This window comes from Heteronotia binoei, chromosome 9 (assembly GCF_032191835.1).
Source record: "Heteronotia binoei isolate CCM8104 ecotype False Entrance Well chromosome 9, APGP_CSIRO_Hbin_v1, whole genome shotgun sequence".
In the NCBI taxonomy this organism is placed as follows: Eukaryota; Metazoa; Chordata; class Lepidosauria; order Squamata; family Gekkonidae; genus Heteronotia; species Heteronotia binoei.
Genome location: NC_083231.1, coordinates 107,858,026 through 107,873,032, shown reverse-complemented (window position 1 = coordinate 107,873,032; position 15,007 = coordinate 107,858,026). Strand labels below are relative to the sequence as shown.

At 41.1% G+C, this 15,007-nt stretch overlaps 1 protein-coding gene across 1 annotated transcript in view; it reads left to right on the top strand.

Annotated features, from left to right (window-relative positions):
- BMP2K (BMP2 inducible kinase) overlaps positions 1-15,007 on the top strand; it is a 56,011-nt gene that overhangs the window by 20,684 nt on the left and 20,320 nt on the right. Inside the window, exons 4-11 of the mRNA XM_060247142.1 lie at positions 896-1,038; positions 2,208-2,329; positions 3,578-3,659; positions 4,391-4,523; positions 6,015-6,118; positions 7,999-8,078; positions 12,734-12,891; positions 14,559-14,749. Of these exons, the coding sequence (XP_060103125.1) occupies positions 896-1,038; positions 2,208-2,329; positions 3,578-3,659; positions 4,391-4,523; positions 6,015-6,118; positions 7,999-8,078; positions 12,734-12,891; positions 14,559-14,749 (1,013 nt within the window). The remainder of the gene's footprint in view (positions 1-895; positions 1,039-2,207; positions 2,330-3,577; positions 3,660-4,390; positions 4,524-6,014; positions 6,119-7,998; positions 8,079-12,733; positions 12,892-14,558; positions 14,750-15,007) is intronic.

The following is a 15,007-nucleotide window of genomic DNA, read 5'->3' as shown; positions in this document are numbered from 1 at the left end:
ATCTGGTTTCTAAGAGAGACACTATTGAAGCTTGGCTTGGAATCCTAGTTTGGAGGGCAGTGAACAAACTATAATTTGTGATTGAGACGAAATATATTGTTCAGTAGAATAAATGAATTTTATATAGGAATGTGAAAAAGGGAGGAAATGCTGACGTATTGCCTAAAGGTTTCCTCGGGCTTGTCCCATCGCAATAAACAATGTCTTTAAGCCTGTCTTAGTGTTGCTTTGATAGCCTTTGATCATTAGGATACCTTTGTTTTTTAGTTGCAGGAATTTCAACATGTATAGCATGTCATGTCACTGCAGGCTTGTTGCAGTTAGTTTAGAATGCAAAAATATGCACTTGGACTGAAAAAAAATTCATTTCATCTGTAGTGCGGCAAGCTTCAGGTTTTTGAGGACTCCCTTTTAAGCTTAATTCATAATTTTGATGCATTCAAACTTTTTTTTTAAAAAAAATAGCATTCCTCATGGCTGAGTAATGCTGGCCAAATGAACCTCTTTCCTTGTGGGTGTGTATAATTAGATTTTTATGCTGTCTAAGCAGTGCTTGGAAGCAAAAGTGCACTCCTTTGGAAAACTCTTTAAAATTTCAGTCTAAGCACTACATTTTAAGGATACGGTCCAGCTGTAGACAAGCATTTAGACACGTTTTCATTGCAGCATGCGTATGGCATTTATTGATTCCTGGATTCTTGGATTACTGATAAGAGCAAAAACGATCATATGTAGGTACCACGAAGAGACCTTTTTTTCCTAAGTAGCATTTCTGATTGCTTAGAGTTGTTAATGTTTTAGCATTTGACAACTGTCTTAATTTTGGTAAAATTGCTTCGTATTTATAATGTGGGGAAATGTTTGCGTTGTCGTAATTGTGTTCTTCTTTTTGTAGCGGGTCAGGTAGTGAATCAGATGAACCAGAGACTGCAGACAGGCTTCACTGAGGCAGAAGTGCTAAGGATATTTTGTGATGCCTGTGAAGCGGTTGCCAGGTTGCATCAGTGCAAAACTCCCATCGTTCACCGAGATCTAAAGGTGAGAACCTGGAGTTAATAATAATAATAATAAATTTTATTTGTACCCCCCCCTCCCCCGCCGAAGCAGGCTCAGGGCGGCTAACAATATGATGACCAATGGTACATTAATTAAAACAATTACATTAAGAACATTAAAATTAAGCATTAATTAACCTTAAGAACCAGTTAGAACAATTAACTAAAACAAACTATAACACTATCATTGACGCTATTCTAGTTAGTGCTGATGGCGGATTTTCTTCGTTGTAAAATTATAATTCAGCTGTTCATAAAAGCTAATTTAAAAAGGGTGGTCTTGCAGGCCCTGCGGAACTGATCAAGGCTCCGCAGGGCCCGCACCTCCTCTGGGAGTTGGTTCCAGAGATATGGGGCTGCAGCCGAAAAGGCCCGTGAGCGAGTGTTCTGTAGTTTAATTTCTCTTGGCCCAGGGGTAGTCAGTCTGTTTTTTCCTGCTGACCTCAGTGCTCTCTGGGGTTCATATGGGGAGAGACGGTCCTTCAGGTAGGCTGGTCCTCAGTTAAGAGTGAAATTAGATAGTGATGACTGAACTGAAATAAACCCCTTTTAAGATATGTGGCGTTATGCATGATGATGCTAAATTTGAATGAGGTATAGATACCAGTATCCTCCTTCTAAAACAGTCAATTAGCTTGTCATTATGATATGAAACGTGTTTCTGTGGCTCTTTCAAAATCAGTGCAAACATATCCAGAAAGGGCTGGCTCCTTAACCTCTGGCAGCATTATCAATATGGCTTCAATTCAATGGTGGTCATCAGCCATTAGCACTCCTAAAAACTTACTAAGAACATCCAGCGCCTCTCCTTATTCAAATGAAATGACATAGAATGATTGTGCTCTTTCATAGGAGAGGGATTGAAGAGGGGGCAGGAGGATTGATAAAGATTTGCATCTATAAATTGGTCTTGACATCGCACAGTGGACAACATGAACAGCATAATAGAGACTAAGCATGTGGCATAAAGCTTATTTGGAAGCAACAGCTGCATAGAATGGTTATTATGCTTTCAGAGATCAGTATTGGTGCTGAAGCGTGCATACTTAAATAAATGCCATTGGTTAAAATTGAGGGTTAAGAAACAGGGAAGTGACACGTTCTGAAAATTAGGACAAATTGTGTTTTTAAATTGTCTTCTTTGTTCCTAAGGTTGAGAACCTTTTGTTAAATGACAGTGGAAATTACGTCCTTTGTGACTTCGGCAGTGCTACTAATAAATTCCTTAATCCTCAGAAAGATGGAGTTAATGTAGTTGAAGAAGAAATTAAGAAGTAAGTTACATTTTTTTTGTGGGGCGGGGGGGGGGGGGAGAATGCATTAAGTGGAAGCAAGGTATTACAGAGTTGTCCCAAGTGGTGCTCATATGCAAGGATCTCTTTTTGTAAGGAAACTTCAGTGGTTTTCTGATTGTCTGATACCCCATGTATGTATTTGGTTTGGTAGCCCTCTTTATGTTCGCTTGTTACATGGGCCTAGTCCAAGAGCAAAGTTTAATGCAATGCCTTATCCGTATGCCATCTGACCAGTCTGCTGATCACAAAGTAAAGAAAATTAGAGCTTGTTAAGATACCTAATAACTTAATCGAAAATAGTAGATTACTTCATGCTTAAGTACCATTTGGACTGTAAAAAAGGTAATGGTAGTCCCCTGTGCAAGTGCCAGTCATTTCCGACTCTGGGGTGACGTTGCATCACAATCAAAGATTTCAGGTTTTCACGGCTGGTAACATCATTAGGGTTTGTAGAGTCTTACGGGATCAAGTGCCGTGTTCTACTGGAGAAAGTTTTCCTTCCAGACGTTTCGTTCTCAGCTGCGGAGAACATCCTCAGTGGTGTTGCAGCCGGAGCAGGCGCTCAGACCTTCTTGGCTGCTGTGCATCCACTCAATGCACAGCAGCCAAGAAGGTCTGAGCGCCTGCTTTGTCTGCAACGCCACTGAGGATGTTCTCCGCAGCTGAGAACGAAACGTCTGGAAGGAAAACTTTCTCCAGTAGAACACGGCACTTGATCCCGAAAGACTCTACAAACCCTAATGTTGCATCACAATGTTTTCACAGCAAACTTTTTACGGGGTGGTTTGCCATTGCTTTCCCCAGTCATCTACACTTTCCTCCCCAGCAAGCTGGGTACTCATTTTACAGAGTTCAGATGGATGGAAGGTTGAGTCAACCTTGAGCCGGCTACTTGAACCCAGCTTCTGCTGGGATTGAACTCAGGTCTTTAGCAGAGAGCTTGGAGTTAAGTACTGCAGCTTTACCACTCTTCACCACAGGGCTCTTTGGACTGTAAGAAACCTCTAAATTAGGAAGAGGCTGTGGCAGAAGGTCCCAGATTCGAACCCTGGCATCTCTAGGTACAGGAGATCCAGCAGCAGATGATGTGAAAGATCTAAGTATAACATGTCTCATGCCTTAATGGCACCTCTCATTGCATGATATGCAAATTAGACTTATTGCATTGACTTAATACTAGTGTAGAACGATTTGCTAAATTTATCTTTCAATGTAATTTGGTTGTAGGTATACTACATTATCATACAGAGCTCCTGAAATGATCAACCTTTATGGAGGGAAGCCAATTACTACCAAGGCGGATATCTGGGTAAGGAAAATTGTAATTTGATTGAAGTGAAATAAGATGAAACTAAAGAATTAATGTATTTGAGGGGTGGGGTTGGAGGAAGGGTATTACAGCCAACATGTGCAGATTTTCTCACATATGTCTCATCTACTTCTGAAACTTTTAGTTGGACTAATGTGTAAAAGTGCCTGAATAAATGACTTCTAAAACTCTTAATTATCTGTATTAATTAATACATGCTCATAATACAGAAACACAGTATTGATAATTCATAAGGACTTCATTCTTCCAGACCAAATTGGTGGTGTACATGAATGCTTATGAGCAATACTTCTTTAGCCCATTATTGAAAAATATAGGTAATCTTCGCTACTTAAACAAAAAACTGTAAGACTTCTCTTCTTAGGACTATCTTGTCCAAATTATTAATTATTAACATAGGCCCCCAAGTGGAATGTAGGTACAACAGATTACTGATTTTTGAGGTGTAGTAACAGCAGTGTAATAATACTATTTGCATAAATGTGGTGATGGGAGAAGGGAGAAGAAGCTACAGCAGTTTTGCTATTGCTTTGATTTAGGCTTTGTAACAGTTTTTCTTAATCAGTTGGATGCCTGTGGTAATATTTCAGGGATAATTTAGCTTTAAATTTCAGATTGTCATACTTTGCGCTTAGGAAGTAGAGATCAGAAGAATTTTTACCATCTTATTCGTGCTTCTCTTGCTAACTTACCTGTGTTTCACTTTACAGGCCCTTGGTTGCTTGCTCTATAAGCTTTGCTTCTTTGTACTTCCCTTTGGTGAGAGTCAGGTTGCCATTTGTGATGGAAGCTTTACCATTCCAGACAATTCCCGTTACTCTCATAGTATACATTGTTTAATAAGTGAGTACCTGGAACAATTTTTTGAATTAAATTTTCAATTAAACATTTTTAATGTGGAGCACTAAAGGGAGTTACCTTGGTTGCTGAAAGTTTTGTTGTGTAGAACTTGGGATATTTCTACCTACCTTTGATTTGTAACATCTTTGGTTTCGACAAGACCGCAGTGTTATTAGAATAAGTTCAACATTTAGAAATCAACATATTGGTAGAAGGAGAATTTGTGACTTGTGCTGATTGGATAGAGGGGATTTACTAATGGAGCATGTTGCTAATGGAGAAATACTGATTAGTGAAATACTAATTAGTGAAATACTAATGTTGCTAATAGAGAAATACTAATGGAGCATGTTGCTAATGGAAAAAAGGGAACAATCCCCATGAGCAGAATGAAGAGGGGAGGAGTTGTAGATCTGTGGCTGGAGAACATAGTTTGTAAAAATTGTCCCCTCCTTTTCCCCATGGAAATCCTCTGTGGGAGCCAAACATTACTTATGTTTGGCTTAAATCATGCATTTAAATGGTCAGATACGGAAAGTAGTATGTTATATAACAGAAATGGTTGCTTTTGTTTAACAGTTTTTGTGTTGTTTTGGATACTGCAATGAAAAAGGCAACTTAGAAATTATTTTTCTTTAGAGAAACTATAAATTGTATCGTCACAGCTTGTTTTTAAAAGTTGCCTTGTTCCACATGCTTGTCGGCTCTTAGACTGAAAAGTAGAACAGTTTTTAAAATGTTTTTATTTGACAAAAATTGAGTCCTACATTGTCTTGTCATGTTTCAGCCACATTTCTCCCATTTTATATGGACAAATATGATATTAAATACAGATAAATATTTAGGAATACATTTGGCACTTAAACATTTCATAAATTTCAGAAGAATGCATTAGAGGGGTTTTGTTAGCAACAATAAGAGCAAGTGCTTTTGTGAAGAAAGTAGGTGTCCTTTTAAGTCTCCCACATCTCTTAATGTCTCATCTTTTGTGGTATGGCAAGTTTGTCTGACTTTCTGGTCCGCTTCATCATTAAGGATCAGGGTAGTAATGGTCCAAAATAAATGTACAGTGTAATACCAGTCATATCAAAGCACATCTTTGAAACCTTAGTGAAAACACAGGAAGCTTTGTATGTTTTTTGAAAGTGCTGAAAAGCTTGAACTTTGGAAATCCTTGGAAGAAGAAACTGTCTTACCTGTAATGTAGCAATTGAAAATGGGTATCCTAAGCAGAAGTTAATGAGCTTAGATGGGTTCAACTCTGCTTAGGATGGCACTGCAAAGTATTTGGGACACAATCAGTTTTAGGGCTCCACAGGTTAAAAAGCACTATGTTAGACTGTGCCTGGAAGACATTGAGGCGGCAGTCTAGATGCTGGAGTACTGGTATAATATGTTTTCAGTTGCCTGCTTCCATATAATTTCTGATATAGTATAAAGCAGAAGAGAGCAAGTTTTCTCACTAATTTAACTTTAATCTGTCCTAATCTATAGGGTACATGCTTGAGCCAGATCAAGAACGGAGGCCAGATATCTTTCAAGTATCTTTCTTTGCCTTTAAAATTGCCAAAAAGGATTGTCCAATAACCAACATTAATGTAAGTTGCTTGTAGGTATTTTTCATTGTTTCAAAACCCTGTTTTGTTTTGTTTTCTGTCAATGGAAAAGCTGGTTGGTTCCAGCCATTCATATTTCCACTGAGAATTGCTGAGATACACTAAAATAAAATAAAATTGTACCACAGAAAGAGTGGCAGTGGGTGTTCTATTTTAAAACTTTGCTTCCGTTAAATAGGTAGAAACGCTTCCCTGTCTGCTTTGAAAATGGCTAAATAAGATAAGTGAAAGCTATGTTATCTGGCACTTTTTAATCAGGACAAGTTAGTTAACCAGCACCAGTCTTGATGGAGGGGGAAAGGCATATTCCTACATTTACCAGTCGCTGGTGAGTAGGGAGGAAGGGCCACTAGCCAAGCAGCTCACAGTCGCCAGTGTTTGCTGTGAGGGCAGCTGTAAGCCTGGCATTTCCAAAGCATGGAGAGACAGGCAAAGGAGCCCTCCTGGCTAGCCCCAGATGAGCTGTGTGAGTGTGGCTCCAGCCTCCCCTGCTGCCTTTGATCTAAAGACAGAGAGGACAATGACTCAGGGTGCTTGCCACCTCTCCTCCCGTCCCTGTGCAGCCGCACACAATGCAGCTAGCGAGATATCATCAACAAGCAAAGGGTAGAAAAGAAAACATGCTTTGTTGACAGTAACCCTGAAAACGAACAACAATAGGCATCTTGGAAGAGGAGAAAGTCAGAGCCAATGGATGCAGCAGTTTGGCATTCAGCTGTATACCGCCTGTGATATTGAGGCACGGGAGGCAGATCTGATGAGATTTAGCATCCACATCTGAGACAAGCAAAAACGATAGAGAAATGCTTTTAATGTTATAATTGTCTATCAGCTAGCACGTCTGATTAATTGGCAGCCCTAATTCCATACGAGTGCCAGTTAACCCAGCTCCTGCTGTAATTGGTATTGATGTTTTTGATTACTGCTTGTATCAAATATTACAGAAATTTTAGTCTGTAGATGTCACTCTCTGGACCTTTTCAAGAAAACCGTCACCGCTTTAATTGCAGGTAGTTCTGGTGGTTATTACCACAACAAAAAGCTAACCTCTAACCCTAGCCTTTCTTCTCCCCAGTCTCTCATAATTCCATTATTCTAAAAAAAAGCTTGATTTAATTTAATATTAACCCAGCTTGGAAAGCAGCTGGTTAAGAAGTGAGTTTATTCACCATCACTGAATGGTGTAAAATTAACTTTTATGTATAAGCAAATGATCAAAAGAAATTTATGCACCTTTTTTATTGTTTGAACACAGCATTCCTATGCAAAATGACATAAACTTTGGGTTGAATCTAGCCAGTCTTGGACAATTCCCTTTCTGATTATCTTTCTTTCTCTTCCACATGGCTTTTGTTTTTGTGGGTCCCATGATTCCAAACATAGCCTTTTCAGTTAAAGAGAACCCTGTTTTGTTTTGTTTTCTGTCAATGGAAAAGCTGGTTGGTTCCAGCTGTTCATATTTCCACTGAGAATTGCTGAGACACACTAAAAACAATTCCTGAAAATTCTAGGCACCGCAATGAAATTTCTAAGTACTTTGACAAAATGGCACATCAGTTATGTTAAGCTCTTAGTTGGGGTGCCTAGGACTCATGACCCAGTCTTTGTTTTCTTGATGTTCATTCCCTTGTCATTACAAAGAAAGAGTGGAAGCATTAGCCACTCTTTGACTAGCTTGCTTCCGAGAAACACCTCTAAAGTGTTCCTAAGTATTTTCTCTTCGTGATGTCTTCCATAGGACACTTGTTAATGAATATTGTAAAGCTCATTTGCTATCCTTCAAGTACTTCTGTAACCTTATTTGTATAATAGAAATCTATTTCTCAAAATAATCTTAATTTATGGTTATTTATTTGCCCAAGAATTCTCCTCTCCCGTCCGCTCTTCCTGAGCCCTTGACAGCTAGTGAGGCTGCTGCTAAGAAAAGCCAAATAAAAGCTAGGTGAGTATAACTGCTTTTGCTCTGTTTGCATAATAATAGTACAGTATTGTGCTTTGTAGTAGCCTGATAGCCTGGTAAACTGAGGTTGCTGTGCAGAGAAAGGCAAAGATAAACCACATCTGTGCCTCCGTTGTCTTGAAAAACCCTATGGTTTTGGGGTCATGAGTCAGTTGTGACTGGACTGCACATTATTATTATATTGCACTTTGAGAGTTTTTCTGTATAAACATAGTTTTTATTCTTCGAAAGGATGTTGATTATTTTTATATTTAGGAAGTAATGTATATATCAGATCTTAGGCTGTATCTTCATTCAGCTTTCTTTCTTGGTCTTGTCTGGCCTTTTTCCCTGGAGCAGCTAACCGAGGTATAATGTCAACAGTGAATAATAAAATCACTTCTGAAATCAGTAACAACCTTCATCATCCTCAAATAAAACATTTCCCAAGCGAAGTCACATATGCCATACAGTCAAAGGCAAACGCCTTAGGGAAGAGAGACGTTAGCCTGGTGCCTGAACTTAGATATATTGGGTGGAACCTTTAGATGTGGGAAGGAAGCTCTCACAAGTGAGAAGCCACTGCAGAAAAGGCCCCGGCTCTGGTGACAACACACCTCTCTTTAGAGAAGATCCTTGTTAGTTGTGTCAGACAGATCTCTGGAGAAATGGCCTATCCATTTTCTAAATCCATAAATATCTGTTGGGCTGGTTCCTATGGGAGTAAGCATTCCTTTAGCTATTCTGACCCCTGGCTGTGTAAGGTTTGCAAAGTATTAGCCATTGTGATTTCAAGCCAGCATGGTGTAGTGGTTAAGAGCAACAGATGCTAATCTGGAGAACCAGGTTTGATTTCCCACTCTTCCTCCAGGTGAAGCCTGCTGGGTGACCTTGTGCCAGTCCCAGTTCTTTCCAAACTCTCTCAGCTCCACTTACCTCACAAAGTGCCTGTTGTGGGGAGATAAAGGGAAGGTGATTGCAAGCTGCTTTGAAATGCTTTAGGGCAGAGAACAGTGGGGTATAAAAACCAACTTCTCTTCCTGTGAATTTAGGGGGAAGGTACTTGTGAGTTTCCTGCATCATGCAGGGGGTTGGACTAGATGACCCTGGAGGTCCCTTCCAACTCGTATGATTCTGTGATTCTAACAAAAGCAGTTATTTTAAAAGTGATAATATGTGCTCCTGATAACTCATTTCAATCAGCATCTTAGCTGCTGTGTTGTGGACCAACTGAATCTTTGAAGACAATCCAGCATTGTGATGTCGTAAATTTAACACTGCAGATACATTCCTCATGTTTTGTAATAATGCTCACCTAACTGTGAAAACTGTGTTGGTGATAGTTGGCAGACCTTCATCCAGTTCAGGGAGTGCAGTAGAAGTCTTGAACGTACATTTGTGTATTTTTTAGCTGTTCAAGGTTCATCGACATGTTGAGTTCCTTATGATACCCGCTCATTGAATGCAAATCCCTTTCACCCACACTCAGTTTCAGCAGATTTCCATGTAGATAATTGTCAAATGAAGTTGGCATGGCAGCGTGGAGGAAAACCGTTTGATACAGTGGTAGAACATCTGCTTGGTAAGCAGAAGGTCCCAGGTTCAATCCCTGGCATCTCCCAACTAAAAAGGGTCCAGGCAAATAGGCATGAAAAACCTCAGCTTGAGATCCTGGAGATCCGCTGCCAGTCTGAGTAGACAAGACTGGCTTTGATGGACCGAGGGTCTGATTCAGTATAAGGCAGCTTCATATGTTCATATACAAGGCGTTCAGTTCAATGAGAGTACTCCAGTCAGCCATGTCTATGTAGTTTGCTATAGAGTAGCTTGTCCCAAGTACATTTTAGGGAGATATCGTTAAATGTAGAAAACCAGGCAGGAAATGGATTTCATCATTTCTTTTGACTTTTATACTAACCAGACGAAAGGTGTCCTTGCACAAGCAGAAACCTGTGGGGTGCAACTCCTGTGGGTATGTGTCCTGGTTGCACAGGTTCTCCACATAAGCTTCAGTTCCCATCTCTCTCCACCACCTCATCTCATGCTGTTCTTGAGGTTTTGCCGAGTCGTAGACAATTTGTCACGAAGACTGGGGGATTGCAGAAAAGGGGAACGGGAAATACGTTGTGAGCAGCATTCCCTCTAAGTTGAGTTAGTGTGAGCTAGCTCAATTTTTTAGCCTCCAGCTCACTCATTTTTGCCTTAGCTCAGAAAAAATGGACCCAGAGCAAGCTAATTTATGCAGTAGCTCGCAACTTTCGTGGCAGTAGCTCACAAAGTAGAATTTTTGCCCGCAAGACTCCACAGCTTAGAGGGAGTATTGTTTGTGAGTAGTGCTCCACAAGTGCCTTCGGATCCAATCCAGTGCACCAGGAGGAAAAAAAGTCAAACATTCAGGTTGGTTTTGAAGCTGTCTGTTCTGTAAGCTGCCTTTTCAGCAATATGTCTACTTGCTACCCTTGTGGTCTTGTCTGGATTTCTGTGGGTTGATCAGCTCTGGCAGCTGGTGAGGTTGGTTCTGCCTCGTTCTGCTTGGGGGATGGGGCGGTGCACCGCTTATCATCTGATCTTTTGGCTCCCTGGTTCCTCTGCTAAACGCTCATTCTGCTATCGCTGACATTTTAAAAGAGCATCACAAGTGGCAAAGGCAGGGGTGGTTTTTCCCCTTAAAAAAAAACCCCAGCACCATTAGCATGTTGATTACGAAATGCCTCAAATCATTTTGCCAGCAGTTTTTCTGGTAAGCTGAATGCCGGAATATTTTGTTGGCAGCTTGAAGGCAGGCCTAATGGGGAACCTCAGCATCAGCACATTAAACAGCCCCACTAAAATGCCTGATCCCCTAATGGCTTTTTCACTTCTTTCAAGAGTAGGTGATGCTCTTTAAATGTTATTTCCCAAATTAAGGGTTCTTGGAGGAAATCCCTTTCCTGTTACCTGAATCTCTTCCTCCAGCATGCCATACTCTCTTAAGAGAGTGAGCAGGAAAATTTCTTCATCTTTTTTTGAACCCTGCCCCCCCCCCAAAAAAAACAAAACAAAAAAACAACTCTTGATGGCTGTCAGCATTCTGAGGACAGTGAGCATGCTTGGTCCTTATCAGGGTTTTTTTGGGGGGAGGGGAGATAAGTGATCTTGAAATTCCCCACACTCCCTTTCCCCCCTCTACTTTAAGATTTTCTAATTTCTCAGGGGCATTCTATCGCCCTGTTTTTTCTTCTTTATCTGGCCCTTAACAGTTCTTAACATTCTGTCATTCCAGTTCCTGCTCAGTCCTTTGCAGGCTGTAGGATTTTTTGTGTTTGGGGGGGGGGGGGTCTTTATTTCCTCTTGGTTAACTTACAAACTCTTGTGTTATTCTATTCTTCCAAGACAACCTATGTGCATAGAAGCCTGAGCTGTATGAAGTGACCTGGCCCAGTTCTGTTGTTTCTGTGACTGCTGTGAGCTTCTCAGTTTGCTGTTATGCATAAGGGGGGGGGGGGGGAAATGAGAAATCTACATGAGTAAAGATGTAGCTAAAGATAGGCAGTACTCTTGGAGCATCACATGGAGAATAGGAATGAAGGTCCCTGCTGGGGGAAGTAGAGAAACAGTGACATTTGTGTCTCAGCTGAACGATATATAAAAGGGCTTCCTGCCTTGAAAGTAGAATGAAAACCTACTTCTCAAATTAGTTTCTGTGTCTGGCACACTTGGTTAGGCAGTGTTTGTTCTGCTTGCTGTAGATAGCGTAACAATATAGTAGTCCTATGAAATAAAACAATGAAATTAAAAAAAAACCCAGGCAGTCCTGCGGTGCAGAGTGGTAAAGCTGCAGTACTGCAGTCTGAGCTCTCTACCCACGACCCGAGTTCGATCCCAGCGGAAGCTGGGTTCAGGTAGCCGGCTCAGGGTTGACTCAGCCTTCCATCCTTCTGAGGGTCGGTAAAATGAGTAGCCAGCTTGCTGGGGGTGGGGGTGGGGGGAGGGGAAGTGTAGATGACTGGGGAAGGCAATGGCAAACCGCCCTGTAAAAAGTCTGTGGTGAGAACGTTGTGATGCGATGTCACCCCAGAGTCGGAACGACTGGTGCTTGCACAGGGGACTGACTACCTTTACCTTTTTATGAAATAAAACACTTCAGGCTCCTCAGGCTTTAGAAAACACCCTGCCATTCCCTGTTCCCCTCCAGTGGTTTAAGTTTGTAAAAAACCTGTGGATAGGATTATTGTCACACCAGATGTACAGCTCGCTCTAAAGTAGAAAATGTGTTAAATGGCATTAAAGAGTGTCAGTTGTTCTGTTGCGGCTTGAAATGAAGAAATGTTACACAAGCCCCCTCTTGTGGTGTACGTGAATATTGAGAAAAATGTATGAAATGAAATCATGGCCAAGTACACAACTTCTAAACATTAAAAATAGAAACACTAAGGGTGTTTGTGTATTATGGATAACACTCTTAGAAGGTGGATTCAGGTGGGTAGAACAACGTTTGCGTCCAGTGGCACCTTTAAGACCAACGAAGTTTTAATTCTGGGTATAAGCTTTTGTGTGCAAGTGCAATGAAATGGGAAATTACCTTGAACAAAACTTTGTTGGTCTTAAAAATGCACTTCTTATAGAAGAGAGTTCTGAAGTACATGTTGGAGAAATGTTTCACCTCTCTTCCATTGTAGAATAACAGATGCCATTGGACCAACAGAAACCTCAATAGCACCACGGCAAAGACCAAAGGCCAACACAAGCGCTGCCACCTCGAGTGTGCTAACAATCCAGAGCTCAGCAACACCAGTCAAAGTGCCAGTCCCTGGTGATTTCAGCAGTGGGCAAAAAGGTAACTGTTCAGACAAATGGACCGGCCAGAAATAGCTGCCGTAATTAACCTGGAGAATAATTTTTCTTTTAGAATCACAATGACATATTCTGGAAATTTTAACTATTACCGCTGAACAGCCAACAAAATTGCGGAATCCCAGGTATTTTGGAAAAGGAGTATTTCATCATCATTATTATTATTATTTACTTTTGTATTTGAAAAAGCTACAAATGCATATCCTGCCATCAGGTAATCTTACATTAGTTTGGAAAAGACATATGGTCAGGTTCAGTCTTTGCGTTTGCTATTTCAAAATGTTAAAAAGTTGCTTCAAGACATGTTCCTGTGAAAGGATTATCACTGCAGAAGGGAGATTTGTCTGTCTCCCTCTACAGGTGTATTTTTTCCCACAGGTGAAGACTTTTTTTGTTTCATTTGGCATACCCCCTCCCCCCATAAGTTCCTGGCCCTCCTTCCTGGTTTCGGTATTTGTGCGTTTGTATTAAATTAGTGTGTACTTTTAAAATGTATTTTTAATAGTTAAAATGTTTTAAAATGTTTCATGTTCACTGTCTTGGGGATCCTGATTGGGTGGAAAGGCGACAGAAAAATATTTAAAATGAGTAGGTGTTAATTTAGGGAGGTATGCTATCGTCTATGCCAGGGATGGCACGGATGTTAACATCGTCGCCTGTATGGGCATGGATCTATCCTGTGCTGTGTGAACTGCACTGGCTACCTATTGAGTATCGGATCTAGTTCAAGGTGTTGGTACTTACCTTTAAAGCCCTATACGGCCAGGGGCTAGCATACCTTCAGGACTGCCTCTCCCTGTATGAGCCCCGTGGGTCTTTATGATCAGTGACCCAACAACTTTTGGTAATACCCGGCTCTGGAGATGTCCATCTGGCCTCGACGAGGGCCAGGGCCTTTTCAGCCCTGGCCCCTGCCTGGTGGAATGAGCTCCCCCTTTAGATCTGGGCCCTGTGGGATCTGCTACAATTCCGCAGGGCCCGTAAAACAGAGCTCTTTTGCCAGGCTTTCAGCTGAGTCAGTGGACGTCACTTGTTACCGGCCTACACCCTTCATCACATCCCAGTGCTATAAGATCTGCTGGACCTGGATGATAGGCCATGACTGTGAGGCAGAACCTGCCATGTTAGTCTCTATTGTCACTCTTTAGTTTTAGATTTTATATATTTAAATTTTATTTATTTTATTATTTTTTATTGTTTTTACTGTTGTTTTCATGATGAGCCTGTCCTATGGGAAGGGCGGGCTAAAAATAGAATAAAATAAATAAAAAGGGCATCCTGTGTTCTTTTTGGCTCCAAGCTTCCTCCCTGTCCACTGCCAGTTAGCTTGGAGAAGGAAGAGTGGTGGATACACTTTCCCCTCCAACCCCGCTCCACCTCACTTCTCTTGTTTTTGAGCTCTCCGTTTGTTTCAGGGTTTTTGTTGTGTGTGCAAACCTGAGGATTTTCACAGGTTTGTAGAAACATCTGCCCTTTCTGCATGAAGCTTGCACACTTTGGGGCCAACTTTGGGATTAGATACATGTATTTGGTGTTTCTCTGCTAGTTTGTAGTTTAAATTTGAAAGTTTAATGAATGATTTACAGAGGGATGTGTGTGTTTAGACTCCGAAACATAATAAACAGGTCTTGTGCTTTCAATATATCCCAGGGGTCTCTAAACCTGGAAGCAGTCAAGAGAGTATGCTGTCCCAGGGAGCTAATCAGACTCCACAGCAAAACAGAGTCCTGCAACAACTACAACAAGGAGACTGGAGATTACAGCAGTTGCATCACCTGCATCACCAGCAGCAGCAGCAGCAACAGCAGCAGCAATTACTTCAGGATGCCTACATGCAGCAGGTACTCGCTGTAGAACAAATTGCTTTCACCTTGCCTCTTGTGACCTGTGTCGTCTATAAATGCATTGAGCTTCTCACCTGGTTTCCTAGGACAATGTATAGATGAGACCATTTTTTTGACTGGATGATTAATTGAAGTGAGTAAGCATTCAGTAGTTTGAAGTGTATGGTCATGCATCTGGAGGCAGTTAGCAAATAAGCAGCAGTCATCAAAGCAAGGAAGTTGTTGGGATTGTGCAGAGCGAGGGCAGCATCCGAA